Source organism: Oryzias latipes, chromosome 4 (assembly GCF_053564925.1).
Source record: "Oryzias latipes strain Hd-rR chromosome 4, Olatipes_Hd-rR_3.1".
Taxonomy (NCBI): Eukaryota; Metazoa; Chordata; class Actinopteri; order Beloniformes; family Adrianichthyidae; genus Oryzias; species Oryzias latipes.
The window spans coordinates 30,997,890-31,011,744 of NC_136240.1; the positions used below are offsets into that span (position 1 = coordinate 30,997,890).

The 13,855-nt window shown below is 37.3% G+C and overlaps 1 protein-coding gene across 1 annotated transcript in view; it reads left to right on the forward strand.

The window, feature by feature from the left end:
* tprg1 (tumor protein p63 regulated 1) overlaps positions 1-13,534 on the forward strand; it is a 31,489-nt gene extending 17,955 nt beyond the window's left edge. The window contains exons 5-7 of the mRNA XM_004068296.5: positions 9,403-9,556; positions 12,101-12,300; positions 12,398-13,534. Coding sequence (XP_004068344.1) covers positions 9,403-9,556; positions 12,101-12,295 — 349 coding nt within the window. The 3' untranslated portion in view covers positions 12,296-12,300; positions 12,398-13,534. The remainder of the gene's footprint in view (positions 1-9,402; positions 9,557-12,100; positions 12,301-12,397) is intronic.
* Positions 13,535-13,855: the final 321 nt, after the last annotated feature.

The window sequence follows — 13,855 nt, forward strand, 5'->3', positions numbered from 1 at the left end:
TTTGAAAATGAAAAAGCATTTCTGTTAATTCATTTTAATTGTCAAATTTTACATTTCTAAATGAATTTTGCTACCCATTTACCAGAGAACTTTTTGAAAATGAAATGTCAAATCCAATTTTCTTTATCATTTTAATTGAGTGACAGATTAAGCGGTGTTGAAGAAGGAAATGAAAAAGCATTTTGGCGGATTGCTTTTTCATTTTAATTATGAATCAACAAATGCAGCTTCATTTTGAAAATGAAAAAGCATTTCTGGTTTTGACTTTTATTTTTAATTATGCTACAGAAACGCTTCCATACACACTGGACTGTCGCTACTCAGTACCAGTGCATGTACCTACAGTTGAAGGAGGCTTGGAGCGAAGTGTTGACCTGGTGCAAATCTCGTGAATCTTGCTTCAGGCTTTTTCCTTCGCTGCTCTATTCCGATAAATGAAAGACTTGGTGTCGTACAATTTTAAGGGGCACAAACCGTGATTATTAATTACTCCTTAATGATTGATTTTTAAACAGCTTGCACTTCTGTGAATGAATGAGGACGCTACCCATACGTCACTACCACATCTGAGTCCCTGATTGGTCAAAGTTCAACTGGTTTAGCTTTCAGTGTGCGTTAAATGGCCACCCATTTTGTACGTAGAGAAACAAAACAAAATTAAAACCTCTGTTGCGCCACGTAAGAGTTTTGAATGCGGAAGCCCGAAAAGCCCATTTTTACACGTTTCCATCGACTTTTCATTGGGGGTGGCTGCTTCAACGCATGTTGCCAAGGCCGGTGTGAATTTAGGTTTGTGGGGAATTTAGCTGTAAAACCCTTCAGTAAGCAACAAATCAGAACAGAAACTTTGCTTTTGCTGTGTCCAAATCACGCGTTTACATTTTTCTTATTTTTCTTTGTGCTTTTACAATTCTTGTAAAAAAAACTTGCGAAATGGTTTGAAGAAGTTGAAGTGATGATACAAGGAGTTTATATTTTTCTCCCTCCGGCCTTTGTCGTCAGAGCAATTCTGGCTGTTACTTCTGGCACTTTTGAAAATTTGTTATGGTTGGTAGCTATGCCAACAGGAAAGTTGTTTGCAAATGGGAGCAGCACATTGAATCTTCCAAAGCTCAGGTAACGTCTGGAATGAGGCCTGAAATCCTGGCAAGATAAAAAAAGAGTAAAAGGTTTAAGACAAAAGCAAGAAAGACGAAGGATAGTTCATCCCAGAAACGGTAAGATGAATGAAACTTAATTCAATCAGAGATTTTTTTTTCCCTACATGTTGTTTGGAGGGCTCACCTGTGTTACCTGACAACACCATATGTGATGTCATGGGGTCATTTGTTACCTGGAAACAAAAACACCAACCTTATTGACTGATGATGCTTCTCTGCCCTCTGCACCACGCCTCCACTTTTAGCACTTTTCAATCTACTTTCATATTTTGCCCGTTTAATTTCTATTTAGAGGCTAAAACCAACATTTACGTCTCAGTTTTGATAAGATCGGGTAAGACTCCTACAGCTGTGCTGCTGATCAACATTAGTATTTTTTAGCCACCATTAGTTGGGTTGTCTTTTCAGCATTTTTAAAGAAATATTTTTTTACTTTTGAAAGTGTCTAGATGATTTAATTACCAAGTCCAGCATCTACATTTTTCTGTCTTTAGTAAGATTTTCTTGCCTGGAAGTGTTGGTCGTGGAGGTTTTGAGAAACGGCTCCTAAGATGCCTTCAGCTGCAGCTGTGAGGAGCGCATGAATTTATGAGGCCAGGAAAGGATCCAAGCGCTGCTGTCTTCTGTTTGGATCTGAAAGGTTTTGGATTCAAAGCTCAGAAAATCAGTGGGAAGAAAGCCCCCATCTTCTGCCTATAGAGGTCGGATCAACCATAATGTAGCCCTTTATTTTTTGGTCAACTGTTCCAAACACGTGAAGCTGGACTTGGTTTTACAGGCTGGTATGTGTTCGGCTTTCATTCATTTTGAAGGTTGCTCTACACCAAATTTGCTCTCATTCATCAACATTATGGCCACACCTTTACACAACAAAGCTGCATTTAAACAGTAGAGGGCAGTGAGTCAGTACAGAGCAGCTTCTCGGAAAATCACAATCAATGTGATTAAACTTCTGTCACGCAGAAAGTGTTCAGTGGACTTTTAATGCTACAAATGCAAAGAGACAGAAAGGTGTTCTGGGAAAAATTCTTATCAGAGATGTCAAAAAGTGGAAGAAAAAGCTTTTTCATTATTGAATGAATGTTAAACTAGGATTAAACAATAGAAACCTATCAAGATGAAGAGTTCTGCATTTTATAGTAATTGTTTTACATGGCTCCGCAATTTCAACATATTTATTCATATAATGCTGAAGTCGTACACTCTTAAAATGCCATAGTTAGAAATAGTCCAGGTTGGGTTGTTTTTAACCCAACGCTGAAGAAAAAAAAAACTGGGTTATTTTAACTCAAGAAAAACAAAGCTCGGTAAAAAAAAAATGAAACCACTAAAACTGGTAATGCTCAATATATCCTAACAGGAAATTCCAAAATTTACCGTAAGTTGAAAAAATAACCAAAGTGTTTTAAGAGTATAGTTTTCTTTCCATAAAAAAAGGTAGCTCTTCAGCTTAAACCATTATTTCTTAACTTCTTGGAAAAAAAGTCATGTGAATTATTTGAATAGTTACGAATTTTTCTTTTTTATTTTCTATCTATTTTCTATCTATCTTTATCCATTTAAGGCATAAAAGTCAGTCTGCACATTTACGATAACAAAAGTACTTGTTATAAACTACAACTTGACAAAAATCTTTAAACATGAAAGTATAATGTATCTTTTATTGTTTTGTTATAATAAAAATAAATAAAATGTACAAAATCTTCAATTTCAAGTCAAATAAATTGCAGAATGATGTTATTTCCTAACGTACTTTTTAAAGTCAGTTTTTATTTTTTTACAAATATAAAAAGAATTGGAGCAGAAAACACAAAAATTTATGCACACTTAGCATTTAGTATTTTCAAAGTTATGTAAAAATATTTTCAATTTCAAATAGTGGTATTTTCATTTGCTTTGACTCAATTTAATTTTCATTGCATTTTAGGCAGTAAAACATTTTAGAAAATAGTATATTAACAAATGAATTGTTGTTCAATAGAAGAAAACATTATGTCAATATTTGATTGTTTTAGAATGTATTTATGCCATGACTTTTTAAACTGATCATTTATCAACAGATGATGGTACACTTGTGGGATGGCTTTCTGTCTGTCAGTATTATAAAATAACAGCACAACTGTAGCATGAAACAAAAGCAAAGAAAAGTCCAACCATCTTCACTTTTACTTCTCCTGGTTGAACTTTCACAAGTATTTCCAGATCAGCGCTGACTTTGTGCTCCAGAGCAAAGACAAAAAGTTACATCCAGACCGTCGGAGTATAAAGGTGTTCGATTTCATTATGCTTTTGCACTTCTGTGACTCAGCAGTCAGCTACTTAAAGACTTTAAAGGAACAAAGCTGATGTCAGTATGAAATACCTTTGCACTTTTAACAATTTCAACACCACATCCGACTCATAGTCCTTTCTTTTTTGCATTGAGGTTAATTGGTTTAATTTTAAATTTGACAGTGTTTCCTTTTTGAGTTTGGCACATTGACACATGCTTTTTTTAACTTTTTAGAATTCCAATATTTATTGAAATATTACAGTAAGACTGGTTTTCAACCAAACGTAAGACATATACGCTTTTGGCAGAAGTGTTTAAAAAAAGGTTTGACAGTTCAATAAATATTTCTTTTTTTTGGCAGATTTGAAAAAATCAAGATGATTAAAAGTACGTAACGAAAATCCACTTAACTCAACAGTTCTTCAGTTTTCCTTGGGGGATTGAAGCTCACCTTTCCATCCTCCTACCCACAGTTTATGACTGTAGGTGGAGGTCAGATGACATATTGGAGTGGGAACTGACAGCTCGGACCTTTGACTCCAATCTTTTCAAAATTCAGACAAGGGTTTAATAAAAAGACTTGACTTTTTTTCTGTGAACGCAAAAAAAAAAAAAAAAAAAAATGCATCCGAAAAACAACGCAGTAATAATAGATGTTGTTGTTTAACCTGTAAGGCAAGTCGGGTTTTACTGTTGGTCCAGAAGTGATGAGAAACAATTACAAAGTGAAAAAACGAGCTTCTCCTGCTGCAGTGAATAACATGAATCAACAAACATCAACATAGTCCTGCTGTTTACTGTGATGCTGCTCTGATTCTCTTTCAATGGTAGAGCCTCCAGCTTGAGAACTTTACTTTTTCAATGTGCAGAACTGTTTGCCAGCAGCCCGCAGCAATAATATACACATTGACAAGTTGGAGGCCTCAGATGTTGTGTAAGTAGCTTGGTTTCATTTTACAGAAGGAGTTAAGGTGAAGCAAATCTGAGACCATTTGTCTAACTTCAAGAACAAAACCTTTTCTGATGATCACTAAAGACTTAATCAAGAGTTTGTTCGTGCTCTTTTTATTATTATTTTTTTTACAAATGAGCTCAATTTTGCAGCTCTTGTTATAAGACTTTACAAATGGTTTCAAGTGAATGCAGCTCCTTATCTTTGGTTTTGTTTTTCTTTCTGCCACTCCACCTTCTTATCCCTCTTGTTCAAAGCTTTTTATGTATTAAATGTTAGATGGACACATTTATGGATGGCTGACAAACCTGCAGGCTCTGTTGAGCAATCGCATCATTTTGTTTGTGCACCTTGAGACAATGAGGGACACTTTCCATGACAACTGAAACTTGGCTTGATATTTATCTTGTGTGTTGACTTGAGTCCAAAGGAATTGAAAGCCCAGTGAAGAATATTTGTCAAGCGGAAATTAGAGCCAGGTTTTTCTCTCCGTGTGTGGATTCTGTTTTCAAAAGTTGCAAAGGTCAGGAGAGGATGGCTTTCTCCCAGTTGGACCGTGTTTGAAGCAATCCAAGTTAAACCTTCCTCCTCTGTTTCTGCAGTTTGATGACTATTTTAACGTGATTCACAGTGAAAGTCCACACTCCAGCTCTGACTCATAAAGACAGTAAAAACCACCAAAAGCCTCTGGCTGAAAAGCCCAGCCCCATGCTACCTGTTTGGGCTGGTTCCCCTCTGAGTGATAGCTTACCTGTGGAATTCACTTAAGCTTTTTTCATATCCCCATTTATTCTACAGCAATAACAGTGTGCTCTCACAAAGGGCAGTGTGTACATACGTAACTCCACCATCCTTACTCCTTTTTGCTGAAACATAATCGGTCTTGGAGGTAGGGCTGTCCTTTTGTGTCAGGTTTTTTTTATTTTATTTGGGTTTTTGTCCCACCTGTGCTCCTTGCACTGTACTACTTTTTTTTTTCTCTCGAGGGTCCACAAAATGTTCAGCAGCATCATTGTTATTCTTAAAGTACTTGTGTAAACAGGGCAGGATAACTGCATTATAATGCAGCCCCTCCCTGCGACCGTGACATATCAGCAGCCACACTGCTATTGTTTAGCCTTAGGCGTTTTATTCTGTTGGGCAGGAAGTGTCCTGTTGCACAAGGCACTTGGTAAAACAAACACATCAGCATAACGGATCATTTAAAAAAATCAGAAAACGGTTGGGAAATCGTTTGCACTCAATAGGTGGAGTGCAAAGAGGAATCAAGGTAGCGGAGAAGGCCTTCTTTGCAGCCTGAGGCGGTAGTATTATGATCTGGGACTGCTGTTGTCAATCAAAGTTCGGCAACCCCTGACACAAGTCATCTACTTAGGTTTAGGCTTAGATTTGTTGAGTGCAAATGTTAGAACAATGTCTTGTTGTGCAAAAAAATGTATTTTTGGCCAACAAAAGGTTAGGGGAAAAATGTTGTTTGTTTCTAAATCAGCAATCCCCATTCAAGGTCAGGTCAAGTTGCTGTTGCTGGTACAAAGGAAGCAACAGCAACAATAGGTCCAAAAATGCATCAACAGGTTTCAAAAGAACCATTCCAATACTGTAATTACCACAGTTGAGTATGCAATAGGGAATGAAAATCTAGAAGTAGGAAAACATGAGCTAATTCTGCTGGGTCACTGGGACAGGAGGTTCCTGCTTTCGTAATATCTCACAGGTGCAAGAAAAAAAAGTTTAGCAAGTTTGTTTGTAGCCTATGTCGTGCTATTCTTAAGCTTTTTATAGTAACCTTTGGAACACATTACGTTTTTGTTGAATGAAATATGAATTATTTTTGCAGCTAATTTTCCATCCCAGAAGTAAGATGACTCGATCACTGAGGTATAGTGGGTGCCGCCCATTTCAGGATGTCAACATGCAGCCGGCCACGGCAGCCTGTCTGCGTTTCATCCACGAAAACAAGCAACATCCGAAATTTTACAAAGATGGATGTGAATATTGTGTATCTAAAAGGAAAGCGTTCTGCGTCAACAGATCAAAATACTGCTTCTGGGTTTTTTTTCGTGAGAAATGAAAATTGTAATACACTTAAAAGCTCAAAAAAGTGCATTTTGCCTTATATAAGCCCTTTAAGTTAAAGGAAAATATGTTTTCCTTCAGACTTTTATATATTTCAGATATTGTAGTTTGGTTGAATCCAGATGCCTGATTAATTACCTGAGTAAAGCTGAATATCATGAAAATAATAATAAACATATGCTGTGTTTTCTGTGAAGGCATAGGAAACGCATTTTGATCTAGAAGTAATGAACTAAACATTAAACAAAAAAAGAACAACAAAAATACTATTTATAATCTTCTTTAGTTTACAAGCTATTTAACTGTTTTTTTATGTCATTAGTCTACACTGGTAAATATTAGTATGATTGCCAGTGTGGTGTGAATAGACCTTTTACATTAAATACCTACATTATGTAATAATTAATATTTAAACTCTGGAAAAGAGTTTATCTTAATAAAACCTTAAATTTGTTACTTTTTGTGGCCTTCACTATAAAGCTACATACACACCGCCCTAAACAACACATGTCCAAGCGCCCATTCCCATGAGAAGTATGTCATTGCGCGTTTCGGACTTCTGCGTTAAAAATTCTAGTGTTTACGTATAGCTACACAGATTTCTAAGAACGTTCTTGGGCTCTACAAACAAAACATGTGGTCATTTAACGCACGGCCATTAAACGTGTATCATAAGTTAAGCCAGGTTGAACTTGGACCAATCAGGTACTTGGTAATGAGGTATGGATGACGTCCCCTTTAATTCATGGAGGTGCCGACTGTTTGAACATTAACCATGGAGGAGATATTAATATTTGCGGTTTGTATATGACTTCAAATCTTTCATATACCGGAAAAAGGCTGCAATATAAAAAGCCTCGAGCAAGATTTGCATCGCTTTCATGTTTCTCACCAAGCCTGTTCCAACTGTAGGTGGCGAACCTGCGGGGATGAACAGTAGAAAAAGAAAAAGAAGCCCCTCCCTGATTGCATAGTGTGAACACCGTGGGCAAAAGATGTGTTCAAGGGTTCTTGAATGTGTGTCATTTTTCTGGTGTGTCAGTTGCTTAATGATTACTGTTGAGAAAAATTACAAATTTTTGGCAAAGTGTTTCATAAACGACTTTTTAATTTTTTAATGTGAAAAAGACCTTTCCTTTCTATGAACAAAACTCCATTATTTCTCATGGTTGAAGTTTTGCAGTAGTAAAAATCCAGTTTTTAAACTTAATTTTGTTTAAAAAAAATTTTAAATTAAATGTAAAAAAATATGCCCTTTTCTTTAAGAATTTGGCTTATGTGTGAAGATTTTCTACGCTATATCTCGTACCAGACTCTCTGTGACCCTTTAAACATAGATGGAAAAAAACTGTTCATCACCGTTTGACAAATCACTGCCTCAGACCGAGTTTGATGGGCTCTCTGTAAACTGATAACTACAAAGACAGTATCGTCATGGTGTGCAGATCAGCATCAACATCGGTTCAAACAGGGGATCTGCAAAGTGTGTTTGCTCTCAGTGTTCTGAGGTTTCATCAGACTGAGAAAAGATGTGACCTGGGGGCTTTTCCTGTAACTCCTACTGTGTTTACTTTAAAAATAAATAGACAGAACAACAGCAGAACAAAAACATAATCAGTGCCCCATAATTACCTCTAATCCTGGTAAACATGGGATCACCCAACATTAATTGTTCATTTCTGGCATAGAATATTGGCTTTTTGTTTCATGCTTTGCTAACATACTTCTAGGCCAGCCATCTTATAGAAATGTCTCCTTATCTGTGATCCCAGTCAGTTATAAGAAGCCCTGAAACATTCTAAGAATTCTTCCACACCATTATACCACCAGCAGCCATGGACCCCAGACTCTGTGTTTTTGTAGTGAGGCTACATCACTCAATTGCTTTGTAAAAATGTTGTCCAGCCTGAATCTGAGAATCTGATTATGAAGAGTCAACAACAAGAAAGTACGTACCTGATATATTATAAACTGGACGGATAATCTCTGACAGACCTCGTATACCCCAGGGGCTTGCCACAGTGAAGTATTGGCCCTGCTTCAAGTGAGACCTACCAGCACATCACAACCTCAGTAAAAGGCAAAAGCGGTGTTTCGCTTGATCTATTCTCCTGCTTCCCTCTTCAGCTGGATGGCCTCGCCCACCTGTGTTGCTTACAGAGTTTGAGGATTGTCTCTGAACACAGTGGAGCGTGATGGTCCAGCTTTGGTCAGCACTTTGACGCCGGAGATGTGGGACGGAGCCCGCTGTATTTGCAGGCAGGGCTCTCAAGTCAATGATTGCGTGAGTTCAGTAAAGCTCAAGACAAAAAGGCTAAATTGGGCTTTAGAGATCTGAAATATCACAGTCTGTTTGTTTTCCGCTGAGCATTTCCACTATTACCTCCATAATCAGCAAATGGTCATCTAACCTCTGAGAGGTGGTGGAATGGATGGTCTGTGGCATGTATCTGCTACAGCTGCATAATGCTGTCAACTCAATGGGATCAAGAGCTTTGCATAATGAATTACAGCAGTTCTCACTGTAAAGCACGGTGTGTGGACTAGAGCAGCAGAGCGGGTATTTCTAACAACATAATTTATTCACATCTAATTAATATACCTTACCACCATGATGATAGAGGTATCCCAACAGGTGAAATGATCAGTAGGCAGGGCAGCGGTTGCCAAATTACTATATCAACCTAATAATGAATTGTATTTATATGGCGCCTTTCTGGACACCCAAGGTCGCCTTACAGATGAAAAACAATTATAAAACACAGTTACAAGAATGAAACATTAGTTAAAAAACAAAAGTATAGAATCATAAATTACTAAGGGTGGATATGCAAGCCTGAAAAGAGCTGTCGGTGATGTAATCCGTCTCTGCCAAGCTGACAGTGTTGTCACTCGAGTCAGATGTCGCAGTGGTGAAAAGCTTTGTGTTGTTGTGTTTGCAGGAGAGAAGGGGAAGGTTTGCGCATTTATTGGGACCGGATGAGAGATCCCTCCTTCACCTCCAAGTGGAACCCCTTTTCAGTCGACTTCCCCTACACCACCTTGATTTCCCACCCAGTGTCAAGCATCAACGACACCTTTGCCTCTCTCTGTGATGTAAGCATATGTGTTGCTGTAACGTGACTGTGCTTCTTCTGCAGGTTTTTGTTCTGAAGACTTTGAACACTTCTATCAAGTCAAAGAATCAGATTTCTCAGAAGTACTCAAGAAACAGATTAGAAGCAGCTGTTTTTCTGCTGATTTTTACTCGGAACTTTGAAAAATGAACACATTCTCAGCTCTGAACATTGTTTTTGCAACTATTCCGTCAAGAAGAGGCAGGTTGAGAGTTTTATAGTGTGGTCTCATGAGTCATGAGACAGACATGTTACCTGGAATTTGCTGTCAGATTTCATTTCCGTGTAAATTTTTATTACTGAGAACTGAGGCACACCTGGATGTTCTGGATCAGCGTTCCTCAGTCCTGCTCCTCAAAATACCACTGCCCTGCATGTCTTACATGTTTCCCTTTCAAGTCTGAAAGTAAATCACTGTTTTTTTCTTCTTAAAAAGGTGTGTTGAGAAGCACGAAAAACATGCAGGGCAGTGGGACTTAAAGGCAACGGTTGAGAACCTCTGCTCCAAATAAATTAAGAAAACACCCAAAACCTGCAATCAAACTGCAAACCTCTGTACAGGTTTTAAAACTAGATCATTATCTTTTTCTAGGTTACGTGCAAATTATAGTTGACATGTGAAAGCCCCCGAGGCTTTTAGACAGAAAAAAAAAACGTGTAAATTAACTTTAGCCTGTCATCAAATCTTTTAACTGATCTAGTTTTCTTTTCAGTCTTGATTCACACACCTAGAAAAGCATTTTCAAAATAAAAATAACTCTGTGGGCAACAAGCTAAATAGTTACTCCTGTATGACAAAGCATTGTCTACAATAATACCAGTTAATATAAAATAATGTAGTAAAGGTCTCGGGTAGACAATAAAAAAAACATAAATTGCAACAATTGATGTCTGAACTCACAAACAGGTCATTCAGATCAACAAATTCTACAGTCACACAAAAGAAATCTACAATACTCGGACATCTGACTACAAACATATCTGCTAGTTCAAGAAATGGCTTTAAAAGAAGACAGGCAGATAAAAGTTTTCTAAAAAACAGATCATGCTGTCATCTGCAACAAAGTTCCTGATGTATCTGAAAAGATTACGACGGTCTTTTGTACAGAAGTGGAATTCCAGAGAACCACAATAGGAGCCATTTTCCACCAAAGAGATTTCAAATTGATTCATCATTACACCTCTAATAGTAATAGTCAGACATAGTGGTGGGAGCGTACTGGTCCGGGGCTAGACATAACTGATAAAAAAAAACATGAGAAGATATTCATCCCTACTTAAGTTAAAGAGCTCCAGCTCAAAAGAGGAGTTTTTAGGGATTGAGTCAGAGTCGTCAGACCCCTTTTTCACTTAAATAAATGAAACTTATTTAATGAAGCCTGGAAGTGTATTTTTAGGCAGTTGTTGCTTTTAGTTTCATTTCCAGTCCATTTGTTGTGTTGGACAATTTCACGAAAGATTCAGATCTTTTGTTGCACACAGTGTTGAGAAGTTTGTCAGGATGTTTTAGGATCATCCTGATTCTCGTAAAGTTTCAGACTTGTTTTCTCAGCTTGGTTAAGACCTAAAATGCTGACTTTTTTTTTTTTTACACTACACAGTGAGTGCTTTTTTTTTTTTTAAAGGAATTTGTATCACCCCCACATTACCCTGTTAATCATCACTCTTCACAAGAAAGCGGCATAGAGATCCAATCTTTGCAGGAAAGCTCCTCAACCATTAAAGGAAGACTTCTTTACACCACTATTTACAATCAAGTTGCTTCAGTTTCTTCATAGGATGGAACTAATATTTAGACTGAAGTGACGTTAAGATGCTCTCAAAAGAGAAACAATGAAGACGTTTTAGTTGTACTTTCACAGACTGAATGTTTAACCCTTGTGCTATCCTAAGCACTTTAACATTGGCAGTTGGGTCATCTAGACCCACTAGACAGTGCGCTGAACCTTTTTTCTTCAATGATTTGTGATCTTCACTGGTGTCCATGGATTACATGAAATCTTTCCACCTTTATCCACCATTGACATGGTAGGGAGAACACATCAATGTAAGGGTGGGGTCATCTAAGATAGCACAAGGGTTATGAAATGGAAGAATATTCTGTTTGGTCTCCTTGGGTTTGTGACTTTAAAATTTTTCCTTTTAGATCAATAAAGTTTGATCCAAGTCTGGGGCTACCCTCCAAAAATAACAGAAAAAAGGAGATGAGCAGGAAAATGACACTAATACAAAAAAATTGTATTCTACATATAAAGACGAAACACAAAAGAATATTTTTTTAACTTTCAAAAGCATTTTGTGTCTATTTTTATTCTAACTTCATTAGCTGTTTATTGAGTGTAAATTACATTTTTAATCCATACTTTTCAACAATAACTTTTCGTTATTTTATTACATTTTTTCTTCAGACATGAAACAAAAGAATTCCTCCTGTCGTTTTCCCGTTCTAGTTAAAAAAATAAAGTTCTTGTAATACCAAAAAACAATGACTACTTTTTCTAAAACAAATGTGCCTCATCCACAGCTCCATAAGTTTAGGGATCATCTGAAGGTAGTAGCAGAAAAAGCTCACGCCAGAAATCCAGCTCCTGGAAAAGCTAATGGTGTAACGGTCCTCAATCAACCAATCACCATCGAGGCATACGTGGGTGCCATGTCATTCCTTGGAAACCAGAACAAACTGGGCTACGCCATGGCACGAGGAGGACTTGGCTTCTAAACTCTGTAAGTGTCCAGTTTTCATTTACTACCAACACCTTCTTAAATTTAACTTGTTTACAGGGGGGCCATAAAAATTGATTCTGTTTTCCTCTGTGGACAGGTTTGGGGTTTTTTTGTGGTGCATGATGGTCAAACGCCTCTGCCAGGACTCCAAGCGCTCACTTTCCTTACCAGTCTGAGTGCTCACAAATATCCATATTTCAACACCGCTCTTCACTGGATGAGTGATTCCCCTCTACTTCCAGCAAGTTTTGTGTTCATTCTTCAGTGAAATGGTAATTCAACTCTTTCGCAACGGGACTCCTTTCTTCCTCCCCCTGGTATCTGTTAAAAGCTGATTCCCATGCCATTCAGGCCCTTGGAGATTCACTGAAGCATAGATGCACATTTGTCAGTTTGGTTTTATCCCTTGCAGTGTATTTTTACAGTTGACATCGTCCTGAAATTCCTCCTTGATTTCTGTGTATGATTCATTGGCCTCTGACATAAAAACACAATTTCTGTTTCCCTTTAAAATGTTCCTTTTCAGAAATGTTATTGGTTTTAATCCCATTGTTATGTGATTCTGTTACTGCAATGCACCATAAATAATCCTCTTCAGAGGTGTTGAGCTCTGGCAAACATGATGACCAATCTTGTCACTACTGAAAAAAAATAATTATGAATGATTGATAATTTACAGGGTGTAGAATCTTCTTGGTTTTGTTGAGTTATTGTAATTGAAAAAAATATACCTTTTTATTTAATCGAAGGTTACACTGTTTATGTGAAGAAGACATTTATGCTATGGGATAATGGTTTGATCTTGTCATGAAGCTATAGTACAAACAGATTGTGTGTTAGTTTTTTTAAGTTGGCTCCTCTTTAATGCTTTATATGTCTTGTTTTAGAGTTCGTTGTTCAAGCAATGATCAAATGTTGCCACTTTCTATCGTCTTGCATAGGATTGATCAAGAAACATAAGAGAAAAATGTGTTTGTGTTTGATATGGGATAGCAGCATGTGGTAAACATTCTTGTTTTTAGCTTTAACGCCTTGAATTGCTGGTTTGTTTTACACCTTACAAGTCATGGAAAAGAAGGAAACTATGTCAAATCAGTTTGAGCTGCTGGGAAAATTTACTGAAGAGTCATTTCCTGTATCTGTAGCAATGTTTATTCAGGAAGTCTGATGAAGAAAACCTGTTCATTCAATGAAAACAATAAAGTTGTGGATGGAAATTTTCCACTAAGGAAAATATTGAATTCTATTTATAAAAAAAACCACAGAGCTTCTTGTTTAAAAAAACAACATTTTGCTTTTATCAATTTAAAACTGATGTTTACTGTATTACATTATGCTATTCTTAAAAAAAAAAAAATAACGGCAGAGAAAACAGCTGTTTTACATATTTTAGACAAAAACCAACTTGAAAAAGACGTGAGCAGCTTAGGCGCTACCCGCCCTCGTCACCCACCTCTATGTACCACCACTGCCCTTGACGCCTGCTTCTACACGCCACCGCCACTCTCACCGCCCACCTTTGACCCGACCTCACTTGCTAAGCAGCCACAACCCA